This window comes from Felis catus, chromosome B1 (assembly GCF_018350175.1).
Source record: "Felis catus isolate Fca126 chromosome B1, F.catus_Fca126_mat1.0, whole genome shotgun sequence".
NCBI classification, from domain to species: Eukaryota; Metazoa; Chordata; class Mammalia; order Carnivora; family Felidae; genus Felis; species Felis catus.
The window spans coordinates 126,361,737-126,377,171 of record NC_058371.1 but is presented as its reverse complement, the minus strand read 5'-3'; the positions used below and the strand labels follow the sequence as shown (position 1 = coordinate 126,377,171).

General features: G+C 38.0%; 1 protein-coding gene across 19 annotated transcripts in view; it reads left to right on the top strand.

Annotated features, from left to right (window-relative positions):
* The window catches only part of PDLIM5 (PDZ and LIM domain 5), a 224,659-nt gene extending 215,037 nt beyond the window's left edge, over window positions 1-9,622 (top strand). For all 19 annotated transcript variants that reach the window (XM_045056086.1, XM_019829224.3, XM_045056085.1 and 16 more), the window contains 3 exons: window positions 1,349-1,469; window positions 4,879-4,994; window positions 6,378-9,622. In XM_045056086.1, coding sequence (XP_044912021.1) covers window positions 1,349-1,469; window positions 4,879-4,994; window positions 6,378-6,467 — 327 coding nt within the window. In that variant the 3' untranslated portion in view covers window positions 6,468-9,622. The remainder of the gene's footprint in view (window positions 1-1,348; window positions 1,470-4,878; window positions 4,995-6,377) is intronic.
* The last annotated feature ends 5,813 nt before the right edge of the window (window positions 9,623-15,435 follow it).

Below are 15,435 nucleotides of genomic sequence, written 5' to 3'. Positions count from 1 at the left end.
GTAACAGTCTTAGAACCAAATGAGGTTGTAGGAAATGGAAATCTTATCCTCATTGCCTTAGAGATGGGCCAGAACTTCACTACAGGGACAGATCCTCTGGGTTGTGTTTCAGTTGTTCAATTGCCTGTTCTAAGGGATAGGAATCAGTCTCAAGGATAGAAAGGGAAGTAAATGCTAAGAGCCATGAGAAATGATTTGGTTCAGTGTGTATTTGTTGTACATTTTCATGGTGATCTTTTTGGATCTAAATAACTGCCATGTCTTCCCATTATCCATCACTAGGCAACTGTTGCATTTTCTATGGCTAATAATTTACTCTGTATCATTGTATTTTGACAGTTTTTTATTATAAAAATATTTCACTCTAAATAATTAGAAAATACCAAAAAGATGTAAAGAAGAATATTAAAATGACCTATATATTTACCAGTCCCAGATAATTCCTGTTAAGCTTAGGATGTATTTTCTCCCAATTTGCTCTTTGTAATTCATTTACAAAATTGTAAGCATACTTTATGTGTAGCATCCTCTTTTTTTGTGATAAAAGAGTAAGTCCCATTTTATTAACTCATCTTCAAAAAATAATGTTTAATGGGTCCATCTCATTCAATCCAAAGAAATGATTCCTTGCAAAACCAGCTTCTTAATAAGACTTCTTTTACTAATTAAACTCTGGCCCAAGTCTTTGATACTTGTTGTTTTGTTTTGTTTTGTTTTGTTTTGTTTTGATACTTGGTATTTTTAACCATGGGGTCATTGTTGACTAGAATCCATACTTTGTGGTTCAAATTTTAGAGGCTCATTTGAGTGTGTGCTTAGTGTAGTCACAGCTGATTTCCAGAACTGTAAACATGTGTTAAACTGATTGGATTACACTGATTATGTTTTTACTCCCATAATACACCAAAGCATAGGTTTGTTTTAATTTTTGAACATTTTGCCCTTCCTCCATGACATTTCCTTTTCTTTTTTTTCCCTCCATGACATTTTCAACATAATACTATGAAACCTTTGTAATACTCCCTGACACCCTTTTGAGAGAAAGCAGAATGTATTACAGCAAGTACTTATGAAATGCTTACTTCATTCACTCCATATATAACGTTTAAGTAACACAACAGTCGTTATTTAAATAAGTTTACTGATGGGTATTTGTGGAAAACACACGTATTATATAGGGTATCAGTTTAGACCATCTGTGAGTGTGTCTTTAGAGGAAAAGCTGATGGTAACGACAAAGCATGTGCCTACATTGGGTCAGTTTAAAAGGGCTGTGTTGTTACAACTAATAGAGTAAGCATCTGTGTATGATCATCTTTCTTTATATCCAATTGCCTTTCTGTAACAGGAGGTCATCAATGCTTTGAAACAAACTTGGCACGTTTCCTGTTTTGTGTGTGTGGCCTGTGGAAAACCCATTCGTAATAATGTTTTTCATTTGGAGGATGGTGAACCATACTGTGAGACTGGTAAGATCCTGAAGCCATTAGTTTCTTAAATTTTGAATAAACTTAACCCTTAATGTTACTACCAAGTTGAAAGGCAGTAGGGGACAAAGTGGATTTCCAAATTGTTTTGGGGGCATTTAACGTTACTCTAAATATATAGCAAAAAACTATGTAAAACTTTTTTTTTTTTCCAACGTTTATTTATTTTTGGGACAGCAAGAGACAGAGCATGAACGGGGGAGGGGCAGAGAGAGGGAGACACAGAATCGGAAACAGGCTCCAGGCTCTGAGCCATCAGCCCAGAGCCTGACGCGGGGCTCGAACTCACGGACCGCGAGATCGTGACCTGGCTGAAGTCAGATGCTTAACCGACTGCGCCACCCAGGCGCCCCAAAACTATGTAAAACTTTTATGTGATTTCGTCAAAACAGATATTCCCAGTTTCCTGAAGAGAAATGAGCATGTATGTATGCATTATCTAGCAGGAAAATATTTTACTTGAATCCCTAATAGTTTATGGATATGAATTCCACCACATTGTGTAGCTGAAAGCTACCTCTAACGGTGAATTTTGAGTGGTTACAAACATGAGAAGTATTCAGCTATTAATCGTGATATTGATTTGCTGTTTAAGGCAACCGCCTTGAAAATAAATTGGAAGTCCTTTGTTACTCTTACTGAATGGAAGGGTAACCTTGGCTTGGATTGCTCCCTTAGTAAAATTATTTTTAATAAACTGGACTCTAAGGACCAAGCTACTACATTTGTCTTACTACGTGAGCTCTGAACACTTCCTTTTCTTTCCCAAAGGCTGTAAGTGAACTTTAATAACACTTATTTGTTATTATTCCTCTTAGATATTAGTACCACACATATGTTTCAAAAAATAAAATATTTTCCTTCATCATGCCTGCATTCATTACCGCTGCATTTCCACTTTAGAGTTGTTGATCTACCTTGAAATGCAAAGTGTGGTGCTGGAGGAAAGGAATGTTGTACACTATTGAGTTAAGGGAGCAGTCAGCTTATAATTTGAGGCTGGTAGCATCACGTGACCTGTTATTGCTCACTCATTCCTTCCAGCTGAGTTAGGAGCAGCGTGGATCTATGCCAGACTATCCACCAAGAAGCTCTATGGAGACGCCAGTGAACTATCTCTTCGGGGGGCTGTTTGGGGACAGGATGGCTACAAGCTGCTACCCTGACCCAATCAGAATATTTCACATTTTGTGATTTCACTTAATTCTTCTGAAGAAAGAGGTGTTTGTTTGTTTGTTTGTGTGTTTGTTTGTTTTAAAATTAAGTTTTGCAAGACATTTTGACTAACTGGCAGATAGTCCCTGTCCAGCTACATACCTATACAGCTATCTAGCCTTAATATCATATTCATGTAGTCTAAGAAGGAAGATTTTTAAAACCCCAAAATGGCTTACAGAAAAGGAAAAATATTTTTGAAGATTTATTTAAATGTCACTTCTAGGGGCGCCTGGGTGGCTCAGTCGGTTAAGCGTCCGACTTAAGCTCAGGTCACGATCTCATGGTCTGTGAGTTCCAGCCCCACATCGGGCTCTGTGCTGACAGCTCAGAACCTGGAGCCTGGTTCAGATTCTGTGTCTCCCTCTTCTCTGACCCTCCCCCGTTCATGCTGTGTCTCTCTCTGTCTCAAAAATAAATAAACATTAAAAAAATTTTTTTTAAAAACAAAAAATAAATGTCACTTCTAATTAACATGATCTACTCTTGTATTTTTTTAACCTCCAACACTTGTTATTAGCTCAGCCTTTCCCATTTCAATAAATGCTCCACTGTCCACTATCCCAAAATCTAAGATTCTGTTCTTTCCCTTACTCTCCTCATATCCAGTGTAATTAGTAAATTCTAGCAGTACCCTCAGTGTATATAAATTCATTCTTTTCTCTTCACCTCAGTGGTCACAACTAAATCCAACTCACCCTTTGCCTGGATGCTCTGATCACCAACTAAGATGGTCTGTCTTCTTTCCCCAACCTTTAAATAGAAGTTATTCAATGTGAATGTTTCAATGTGAATTAGATTATGCTTGATACCTTTGTTGGCTTCCACTTGAGTAAACATACATTCCTTACTAGACGTGCTTTGCCACCCTTTTCTTCGACTACCTTACCCTCTGTCAGGCATATATCATCACCCCTTTGCTTTTCTGAACATGCTGAGATTCTTCCTGCCTCAGGGTCTTTGTATTTGCAGTTTCTTCTAACCGATATGTTCTTCCACAGCTCTTCTGTGGTGAGTTCTCCTTTTTTTTGTCAAGCCTCAGCCCAACTGTTACCTCTTTAGAGAAGGCTTTCATAACCCACCTATTTAATGGAGTGTTACACACTTCCCTTAACTATTCTGTATCACAGGATTCTTTTCTTCATGGTCCTTTTCACAATGTGAAATTATTTATTATCACTTGTTTGAAAAATACAATAAACAACAACATCCTGCTCCCAATGAGGATATAATCACCGTAAAGAGAGCAGCCACATCTGTCTTTTTCACCACTGTGCCACCCTTTAGTGCCTAGAACAGTGCCTGGCACATAGTAGGACTCAGTGGATAGGTGTTGAGCAAATGGTGCTAAGGAATACTGAAGATTGTTAAGGAAGGTAAATCAAGTTGGAAATGATAGTCTACTTTCCGCTCCAGCCCAGGTTGGAGTAAACACAAGTAGTGAGAATGGCTGCATAAAAGAAAATTGCCAGTAAGTTCTAATTTAGTAATAATAAAGAAACATCTTATCTAAACTGCTTTCTTTAGAAGGAAATCCCATTGGTATTTTATAACTACTCTGTGTCAAGTTAATGGTGTTCTCTGGCTAAGGATTTTCAGCACAAAGTCTTACAATTGAAAGGAAATTGCAGCAAAAGAATTAGTGGCTGATACTGTTAGGGTTCAGTCCAGCTAGAACCTCCGTCAAGGCACTTATTCATGGAAGTTTCTTGTGACTTTTTTTTCTTTCCTACCAAGTTAGATACTCTATGAAATGTTCTGGGTTATCAGATATTTCTTCTTGATTTATGTTCTTTAGTCTTACTGTTGCTAGTTTTGGGAAGTTCTGTTGTCTTTTGTTAAAAGTCATGTCTGTTGATAGCTTATCAGAGAACAGAGTCGTTCTTCATACGTTGTTGGACATTTAAGTAGCTGGAGATAAGTGAGAAGTATTACGTAGAAAAACAGAATAAAGGACGTTAAGTTATGTAAATAAATAGCATTTACCCCACAGGTAACCTGAACCATACTACACATGCGTCGCAAGCCAAAACATACCCTCTGAAAATTTTCCAGTTACTAGTAACTTCATCTTCTCATTTAATTCCAATTTTGTTGCTGCTTTCTAGGAATTATTATTCTAAAGCTTTTTCATGTTTAAATTATGTCTCCCCACCCCCACCCCGCCCCAATACAGATTATTATGCCCTTTTTGGTACCATATGCCGTGGATGTGAATTTCCCATAGAGGCTGGCGACATGTTCCTGGAGGCCCTGGGCTTTACCTGGCATGACACCTGCTTTGTATGCTCAGTAAGTAAACTCTTATTTCCAAGTGAGAGGAGCAAGTATAGCCAGTTTTCACCTAAGCACTAAATGGAAATAGCAGATTTTGTATCTTTCAGACCTTCACACCTAGAAGTATTTTTACAGTGATCTTCAAAGTTGTTCATTAAATTTTTTGTCATTATGTTGAATTACTTGGCACAGAATAAGATGCTTACCCCTTTAGAGAAGGTCCTATTTTTAATTTATGTTTATAAGGAGAAGCTGTATATTTGTTAAAACAGTAAGAGACCTTGACATTTTTTTAAAACTCTGTTTTATTGGAGTGTTCTTAGTAATTTTTGGAAACATGAGTACTTGAAATAGAAACAAACAATTCTAAAAAAATCTATTGTTGAATTAAGCATGGAAGCAAACTATATGTTGATTTGCCTCCTTCCTTAGCAATAGTCCATGAATATTTTTTTTTCTTTTTGAGACTATAATAAACCTATAGTTTACCTATTGTATTTGATATTTTCACATTTTTGGTTTTGTTTTTAATGGCAGAGATAGATTGAGAGATTTACATTACCCTTAGACTTTTATTTTTAATTTAGAAAGTAAATATCCAATAGAGATATTCTGTTCAGATATTTGCTTTTTTTTAATTGGATTTAATATATCTTATAATTCTCAATACCCATTGTATGAAGGGAAAAAGTTATGTTAATAGGAATCAAAGGATTTCCCCAAACATGACCATTGACCTTGTTCACCTCCTCCATCTCTTAGACTTCAGGGTATCTATAAAATGTGACAACTGGTAGCAGATTTGCTTGCTCCTGTTCTCTGGTAGAGATGCTCATGACCATTACACTTACCAAAGGCAATAGGAAAGACAAGAGGACATAAATGCAGATAGTTAACAGACTGTATCATCATCCAGTAGCCAGATGTTGACCAGGGTTTTTACTATAAGGAACAAAGAAATGAATTAAAAAGAATTCTCAGGCAGTCTACGTCTATGTGTCTGGGGCCTTCGGAGTATCTGGCAAAGCAGTTGTATTTGTTTTTGTTTTGAATGCTCTGGTTCCCTACAACAGGAGGCATTGATTAGAATTTGGGAAGAGAACTTATATTTGTGACCTCTTTATGTCTTAATTTTTTCATCAGAGCCAAGTGCTTCACTTATCATAAAGAAAAATAGTGATCACTGATTTAAATAAATCAGAATGCATTCCAGAAAAAAGTCATTCTTCATTGCCTTTGAAAGATTACATGAGATATCATAGTAATGGTTAAATATCAGAATGTCCAATACAACCAACTGAAGTGCTTTGTCTTATCCAGTGGGTGAAAAATCATTTCCCCTTCTTAGGCCTATTTGATAAAATAACGACATTCTTTTAAATAATGCTTCTTTTTCAGGTATGTTGCGAAAGTTTGGAAGGTCAGACCTTTTTCTCCAAGAAGGACAAGCCACTTTGCAAGAAACATGCTCATTCTGTGAATTTTTGAAAGTCAACAGCTCAGGGGAGGAGAAGAAATTTGAAGAGAAAGAGAAGAATTAGAATTACCGATTAGTTTTTAGATTTAATATTGTAGGAGTTTTGAAAAATAATAGTGACCCTGAAGGGATAAATTCCAGCTTTAAAAACCAAGTCTATGAGGAAATATTTGGCTTCATAAGGTAGAGAGACAGTTTGGCATTTATGATTACTTTTTCCTCTATTTTCTGCCCATAAAATAACTTTTATAAAAGCCAATTTCCTGGTTGACTATTAAATTCATCATAGAATAAATTAGTGAAGAATTAAACTTTAGAATAAAAACCTCTAACATTTAGGCTGAGGTAATTATACTTTCTTTCCTTGTTAGGTAGTTCTGAGTAAATCTGTAAAAGGCAATGAAAATTGCCTTGCATCGTCAGTAGGTAAAATGTATTTTTTCAAAAATAGTGCTTATCTTTAAAAGAGGAAATAGTTTAAACAGAATTTTGTCAGTAGTAGCTATCAGTTTTTTAAAAAACCATATGTACTTTTTGGTCTTCTAGCTGATCATTCCAGTGGGGAAGACCATTGAGATTTTTTATCAAAATGTGTCATGCCAATAGGAGGTGTGATATTTCTCTCATCTACCCCCCTCCAAAAAGCCACCCTGTACTTTATAAATGTCAAATTTTTTGCCTTTTATTAAAATATGGCCATTTCTATTTGCGTATTCATTGTTTTATCACCTATATTAGTCAAACTCCCATTTTTCCCCCTTCCCTCATGCTGAGGTTAAGAGAGTAAGTAGAAAAGAGTGTGGTTAAGAATTATGGTAAATCAGAGGATTGTATCCAAAATTTTTAAAAATCCCCCCCTTTTGGACAATAAGTCCATTAGATAAGTTTCAGATCTGTACTACTGACTGATAAAGGTTCGAGAACTCTCTTTGCAGAATAATTTTTTCTTTGATTCTGCATTAGAAAAGTAAAAGATTGGCTTGGGGATGTGATAAAATCTAGGATTTTTGTTTGTTTGTTTTCTTTCAGTAGCTCTCTCAATAATAAATGAACCACTTCCAAATGTGATCATGAAGTTTGGAAAACGTTTACTCCCAGAGGTTGGTAGTATAGGAGGGAAACATGATCAGTCGCCCAGACTGGCTCGTTATTTGTTTTCTGTATTTGGGGGGGGGGGGGGTATTATGCAGATAACACATGAAGACAGAGCAGCCATTGTGGTGAAATTGTGAATTGTATTGATATTTGCCCAGTGAGAAAACAGATTATGACATTGAATAGTTTTTCCCTTTGTTTCTAGAATGGATGCAAGCCCATGATCCCACTAAGGTATAATATCAATTTGTCTGGGGCAAGGTGCTTTTAAAGTTGAGACAGAACCCCAAGCCCTCCCTGCCCCATAACTCACTAACGACTTCACTTCCATTGTGTGTGTGTGTTTGTTATAGAGGGAGGTTTTAGGCTCTAATATTTGTTTAACCTCCCTAAGAACTTTGCAAGGCATCTGTCCTGAAAGCTGTTAATTTATGGCCTAGCAGATTTATATTATATACAGATAATAATTAACTGGGAATAAAAGAATGAACAGGGTGACATGAAGTGGCTTCACCAGTAGCAACCCCCAACTACCTCCTCACCCTGCATCTGTAGGGAGGCAGGAAGTTTTATTTTCGAAACAGAGTGCTGGGACTGAATTGTGCGTTATTTCTCATTGCTGCTGAAACCACCTGTAGAGTTCGTGCTGGCTAATGTGCGTGGTCACATATCTTAATGTCAGTCTCTTTCTTTACGTGATATAAATTGGTGGTTTTGTTTTGATGTAGTAGAGATTTTTTTTTTGGTTGTTTAGTTTTGCCTTTATAGATTCTGTGCCAAGATAGTATTTGAAAAGTCAGTGGCATTTAGGTATTTCCTTTAAAGAATTTTATTTGACCTGGATTTCTTATTAAGTTACCTTACACTAAGGATCTCATTTTTATTCGATTTTTCTTCATACACACTATTCATGGAGCGTAATTTTGCATTCCTCTAAATTTTGTCCCTAAAAGGATAACATTACTTCTTCCTAATTTATCATTTTGTCTTTGTGCTTTGTCCTCTTTTGTGGCAAAGCTTTATATCTGTTCCTAAAACAGTTAATCCTGTGAAATAAATATTGATTATAACCCAGAAGAATCTCTGTATTTTCCAGTGGGGAATGCCATATTTAATATACCAGCATTAATCTTTTAATAACTGGCAGAGCACTTTATTCTTCTGGCGAGCTCCCTGAATATTTATTTTTCTGATTATAAATATTCCAGATCAGTAGCGTTTTTTTTTTTAATTATTACCTCTTTACTGTAGAGCATTTACTTGTAGTCTTTCTTGATGTATATTTTGGAATGCTGTACTTAGTATAATACAGATTAATATTACAGTATATGACTCTAAAGCATCCCCCACTTGTATTTCCCAAATTCGAAAATGCGAGTGACAGGTTCCAATTTATAACGTTTTGTAGACTTCCAAGGGCTGAATGTTGCCCACTGGAGTGGCGGCCGAGAGAGGATCCCCACTGTTTATGTTCATAGCAGCATACTATTTCTTACGGATTTGGGCTCCATTTACAGCTGAACACTACAGCCTCGTCATTTGGTCACAGTGTTAAGACCGATAAGAGTTGCAATCTTCCAACTGTCAGTTGAAACCTTATGGTTAAAGGTCATCGACAACAAAAATGTTTTCATGGTGCCATTTTCACAGGGTAGTGTACTAGGACCACTTTCATAGAAAATAATTCCTTCCTCTCCCTTGTTCAAGTAGGAATCTAGTGTTGTATTAACATTTTTGTAACGTTTAGAGTTTTTTAATCATCCCTGTCGAAAGGAGAGGCCTTTCAGACATAAGAGAGGGGGAAACACTGAATAATTTTACACGGATCTAATGTGGCATCACTGTCATCCCTAATCCTCCGCATGTTTTAAGATACTGGCTTTGGATTTTCAAAATATCATTTGCCTTTCTGTTAATCTGTATTTTCTGTTGCTTTACATTTTTCGGTTTGTATATGTCTGTACTGTTTTGCTTTTGGCTATATTTTCGAATAAACACCACATGAGAAATATAATCAGCATAGTTACACCTTAATGTGCACATAATAAATAAATGGCCGCAGTGATGTAAACAGGCTCTCCTGGTTTTTCTTTTTGTGGGTGGCACGCGGGTCCCATCAAAGTGATCGTGGGGATAACAGGGTTTGCAGGATCGCAAGAGAAATGACAGTTCCCAGGAGAATCCCTCTTTTATGACATTTGCCTATCAAAATGTCCCAGAAACAAAACATTTGAAAAGTGTCACATTTATTCTGCTTTGATTCATGTTTATGCTGTGCATGTGGCAAGTACACAATGCATGGCTGTAAATTAACAAATAAGTTCCATTGTTTTAAAAAAATACTCATTGCTGAAACCGTTTATTGGAATAACCTGTCCTATCAAGCACTATTTGTATCACATATCCTATTTAAACAATGTAAGTCGTCGTCTACATTTTCACGCTTTAATCAAACGGTACATTCAGGGTTAACTCAAACCAATCTCATTAGTTAACTTTTCGATAACTAGATAGGCTCATCTATTCCTCATTTGTTTATTGATTTGAGTCAGATTTTTTTTTTCCAAGTGTATAAAGTTAAGAGGAATGTTTCTGTTGCAGGCTGTATATTGGAAATAAAAGGCAAATTCAAGTCTATTTGCTCACAGTATATTAAACTCCAGAAGCCAAACTTATAAGGGCATCAAGTCTGCATTTGACATTTTAATAGCTGCTGTTTGGTTTCTATCAATCACGTCATTGCACATTAAAATGCACCAACAAAATAAGAGATCTGTCATTCCTTCGTTAAGAAACAGTAATCCAGTACAAGATTTATAGGCTTAAGACTCAACAGTGTGTGTTCACAATAAATCCCCATTCAGTGCTCAAACCAGAAACAAGCCTCCCTGTCGTTCGGTGTTTTCTGTTCAAAACGTCCCCAATATAAGATTATCAAAGGTTTTCTTCCAGAACTACGTATAAAATCCTTTCTGCCAGCAAAAGCTTAATTTAGGTTGGCGGCTTCCCTTTTTGAGTATTCTCAGACAAGATCTTGGTTATATCAGAAACACATAGGTACTGATGTATTATTAGCGGGCCTGGTGTTAATTAGGGAGAATTACCAGAAATAGTTTGCTTCGTGGGAATTTATTACAGAATCACACTTGACTGATGGCAGAATAGGAGTTGCTGAGAGAGAGCAGCTCCCACTCGTAACCACTAATTAATAGGGTGCCAAAATTCTGCAGAGGGGGTCTCATCCCAAGGGGGGGAGCCTCCCGGGGAAAACGGTTCCTTTGCAGTATTTAAAAGTTAAAAGAGGAAAGGGGCTAGGACACATGGCTACCCAACAGAAATCTCAGACTGATACAGTTTTGTGTCGTACTTCTGAATGAGAGCATTTAACTCAGGAAGCGCCAAGCCCAAAAGTTTGTCAAAGACTCCTTTCCCCTCCAAAAGTCAGAAGTAGCCTGTGTTTCTTCTCCTAAGGAGATATGCAAAGGTATTTTTAGTGTGGCAAGCATCTGATTACTCAACTGTTTGCTTTATGAGGAAAATCTGGAACAAACCATTTGTCTACGGTATTATATTACTGAACATTTACTCTTTATTCCATGATTTAGAGGCTGAGTAGGTGGCAAGATTACATCAATGATTAATAAGAAAGGTGTGGCTTCCACACCTTGAACCCAGAGTTGAGGAGAAACAAGGTGTGTTTAGTGATCGGCACTAAGGGCAGAGCACTGGGGGAGCCCTGGTAAATGAAAGTTGGCCAAGAAGGCAATTCTTTTCCCTGTGCTTGTAACTGCGTGTAATCACATACAATAAAGCTTGGAGCCATTGCTTAGTGTAGAAGAATAAAGCATTTCCATGTCAGAAAACCTGATCACTGACCTCAGGGAGAAAAATAAAACAATTTGTAATTCACAGAGAGTATAGTTTTCAATTTCTCTTCAGGCAGTATAGTTCCCAGGGAAAATGACTTCTGTGCCGGGTCCATGGATTGATTGACATGGTCTCTAATGCATCTGTGTTTCAAAGGAAAAAGTTTCTGGTTAATAATTGGGTTTCAAATTAGTTTTTCATGTTCTAATTGTCACATTCGCTTTCTAGTTCAAATATACTTAGGTTTATTTTTTCTCCCCCCGCCCTCTGTTTTTTCTCTGCTTGTACAGCACACACAGCTGGTGCCATTCTAAGCACTTACTAAAAACTACCATTGTTTGTTTAAAGAATTTTAGTAGACTATAATATCTTCAGAGCTGTCTTTTGATTACCCCCACCTACCCACCCCGGTGTATCACTGATAAGCCAAACTTCCCTTGGTAAATAGGAAAGTAAGTAACTTGAGCTCCGGTGACCCGTCACACCAATATTAGTTTTTGTGTAAATAGAAGTCTTTGCTTAGGTGACCATTACTGATGTCATCTGATCCCGGAAGTTGTCTCTTATTCCTGTCTGCTTGAGAATCCTTACAATCTCAAGCCTCCTTAGTTGAATGAAGTGGAGAGCAGACAAACCCATGGAGCTTTCCAAGTATGAACTTTGAAATATAAGTTAAAGTAATTCTAGCTTTATCAACTGAAACCTATCATTTATTCTGCCCTGTTAAGTTATTACACTCCTGCTTAATAGTTCTCTGGTACCATAATAAATGCTTTAGATAAAAATGAGCTCCACAAACAAGTTGAGAGGCATCAAAGTGAACCCAGGACTTCTGCCCCAAGGAAAGATAGAAATCAATGATGTGACTCTATGAGTTTGCTTGTGCTTCAATATCCAAGGAGATTCTGGATGATCTTTAACAATATCAACAAAGTATACATTGTGGAGAGTATAAGTTCATGCTTGAGGGGAAAGTGTGTTGATTACGCCTGGTGGATCAGACTGGGCCCAATCAGAAGACTGAAATCACACCTAACAGCAGGAGAGAGAACTCCAAGGGTTTCCCAACATAGAGAGGACCCGAGGAAGAACAGATTTCCAATGAGCACCCTTCCCCATGGCTGGACATCAGATTTTGTTGAAGAAAGTGTGGTCGCAGCCCACTGAATGGCAGATAAATTCTCTGGTTGCTGAAGCCAACCAGTGCTGTTCCTAGGTTGCCAGGAGCAAGAAAAATTCCTCCAGAATGCAGGAAAGCCAAGGTGAGCTTTCCACAGTTTAGTGCGTGGGTGTGCGCAGAGAGCTGAGGGCTGCGATGGCCTAGAATACACAGTACCCAAATCAAGAGGGTGGCAGCAAGGCGGTCGCTGGGCCCGGGCCAGGGATGTGAAGTCACCGAAAGACTGTGCATTCTGGAGGCACAGCCGGGGCAGAGCTCCAGCAGATGTCCCCACACACAAGCACCGTGGATGAAGCTTGCAGCTGGAGCAAGGAAAAGCAACACCCAGCCCTTGGAACCAGAGAGACAAGCCCCTGGCTTCTGCAATATTCCTGTAGTTTCCTTGGCTGACAGTTGACAAAGCTTAACACTGCTCACCGTGAAGGAACAATGCTTAAAGAGTCCAGTTCACTGTCATAGAATGGGATCTGAAAGCTGAATTTGGAACTGAAAACAAATTAATAATAGGCACATCTGGGTACAAAATTAAAGCTTTATGTTCTTCACTAAACCCAAACTTCCATTATCCAGAACGTGAATTGTATATTCTTGCTGAACTGGAAACCTAAACAACAAACTTTTCATCCCTTATTGTCAAAAATCTTACGAGAATTAAATATGCAAAGTAAATATAATGTAGCATTGATTGTGTTTTTCAAAGCCTACCCCTCAACATCCAATGTAATGGACGCTCTGAATATTTAAGAGATTTGTTGGATGTATACTAAGATATAACCAAGGGATTTTTTTTTTGTTTCCTACAGTTAAAAGTGACTAAAACATTCTTTTTAAAAAATGTTTATTTTATTGTTAACAGAGACTGAAAGAGCTGAGTGGGAGAGAGAGAGAGAGAGAGAATCCAAAGCAGGCTCCATGCTGTCAGCACAGAACCTGGTGCACGGCTTGATCTCACAAACAGTAAGATCAGGACCTGAGCTGAAACCAAGAGTCAGATGCTTAACCAACCGAACTATATAATTTTTGTACTTTGTACCTGTTATACTGGGTTACGCTAATTCACTCCAAGATTCTAATAACTGGAGAAACTGAGAGTCAAGTCTTTTTAACCCAAGTACTAGAGAAGGGAAAATGAACACTCAGAGAAATAATTCTCTAAAAATAAGCAGTTACTAAGTGGCAAATCTCACACTTAGACTTTCGGCTAGGTTAGAGAGAACATTTACTATTTCATCCACATTGTCTTAGAGTCCCTCTTATCAATAAGGGGCAATTCTCATATATACAGTTGGTAAAAGGTGGGTTTAAGGGTTACTTAACTTAGATAGAATATGTAAAACTTAAAAGCCACATCTGTCTGACTTGTACACTTGCCCGCCACACAGATGCCAATATTTGGGAGGTTTGCGATTGGACCATCTGCTTTTCAAAGGTATTTGGGCTATGGCAGCCCTCTCTGCAATGGGCCTTTTGCTGTTCTTTGTGCTTTGGCTACATTTCCAAGAAGCACAAGAATTATGAAAAGTGGGTCTGAGGTGTAGGTAACACCCAACGTGGTACCAAACAAATGAGAAGGCCGTCGGGAATGCAGTTCAGATGGCTTTGACACACAAAGGTCGACAATACCTATTTATAAGATGTTGGAAAGCGAGTCAGGATGGCCGGCACCCAGTTCTCTGTGTGACAAAGTTAGTTCCAGGCTGTGAGTGTGGAGCGTGAAGAGTGGAAAAGGTGAGACCTCGGTGAGCAACTGTACATATGTCCAATTATGCTGACAAGGTTGCCTAAGATTCTTTTTTTTTTTTTTTTGGCTCAATTGAAATAAAATCTCTCTGCTCTTTGGTAATGGCAGGCACCACTGCTAAGTCCACTAAAGCATAGCTGAAAAATCCAACTGCCCTCACATCTGTTTTGCATGACCTTTCAATCATCAGCAAATACTTGTGCCACTAGGAGTGGAAGTCTGGGTAGGATATGGCTCTGTGACTTTCTAGGCTATCACTATGGAAAACATATTGAAACAAAATTCACGCATGCCATGCGCCGTGCCCAGAAATTATAGACTTGTCTGGGTGGTGTTAAGGTTTTGACCTATCAAGAGTGCTCACACCTGCTTCTTACATTCAAGTTGTTAATCCTTTGTTCAGAAAATGAGACATATTATGAAATATGTGAATGGACTTTTATGGTTTAAGACTTAAGCGTTTAGGCTCTTAAACTGGTTCAAACTAAAATAACGTTGATGAAATAGCATCTTTTAGACTTGTAACGATTACATTTATTACACAGCAGAAACCTGTGTGACTTAACTTTCAGATTCTTTGGGAAGTATAACTTGGTTACAGGGCTCGCTTGAGTTCCAGGTTGCAACAAAGTGTTCTGAAAGCAAACAAGAGGGGGGGGGGGGGAGTTACTAAAGCATCTTGAAAGGATTGTAATAAAATTCACTCTCACACAAATTACGATGGGAAGCCAATGGGAACTGTGTGAGTTCAGTTCATCTCAAGACCAACCTGAGCAAAGTATACGTGTCAAGTGCTTAAAGACAGAAGACTGCTTAGGTGGTGCACAGGCACTGGCATTGACAGACCTATGTGAGTGTCAATATCAATACCCTCAGGTTGAACTTGCAATAGGTTTATACAGGCAGGCTAGTCATTTGGGTCACCTCCAAATCAGTGGTGTTGCATTTTTTTTAGTTTATTTATTTATTTTGAGAGACAGAGGGGCGAGGGGAGAGAGAGAGAGAGCAGGGAAGGGGCAGAGAAAGAGGGGGAGAGAGAATCCCAAGCAAGCTCCCGGCTGGCTGTCAGCACAGAACCCGATGCGGGGCTCAAACT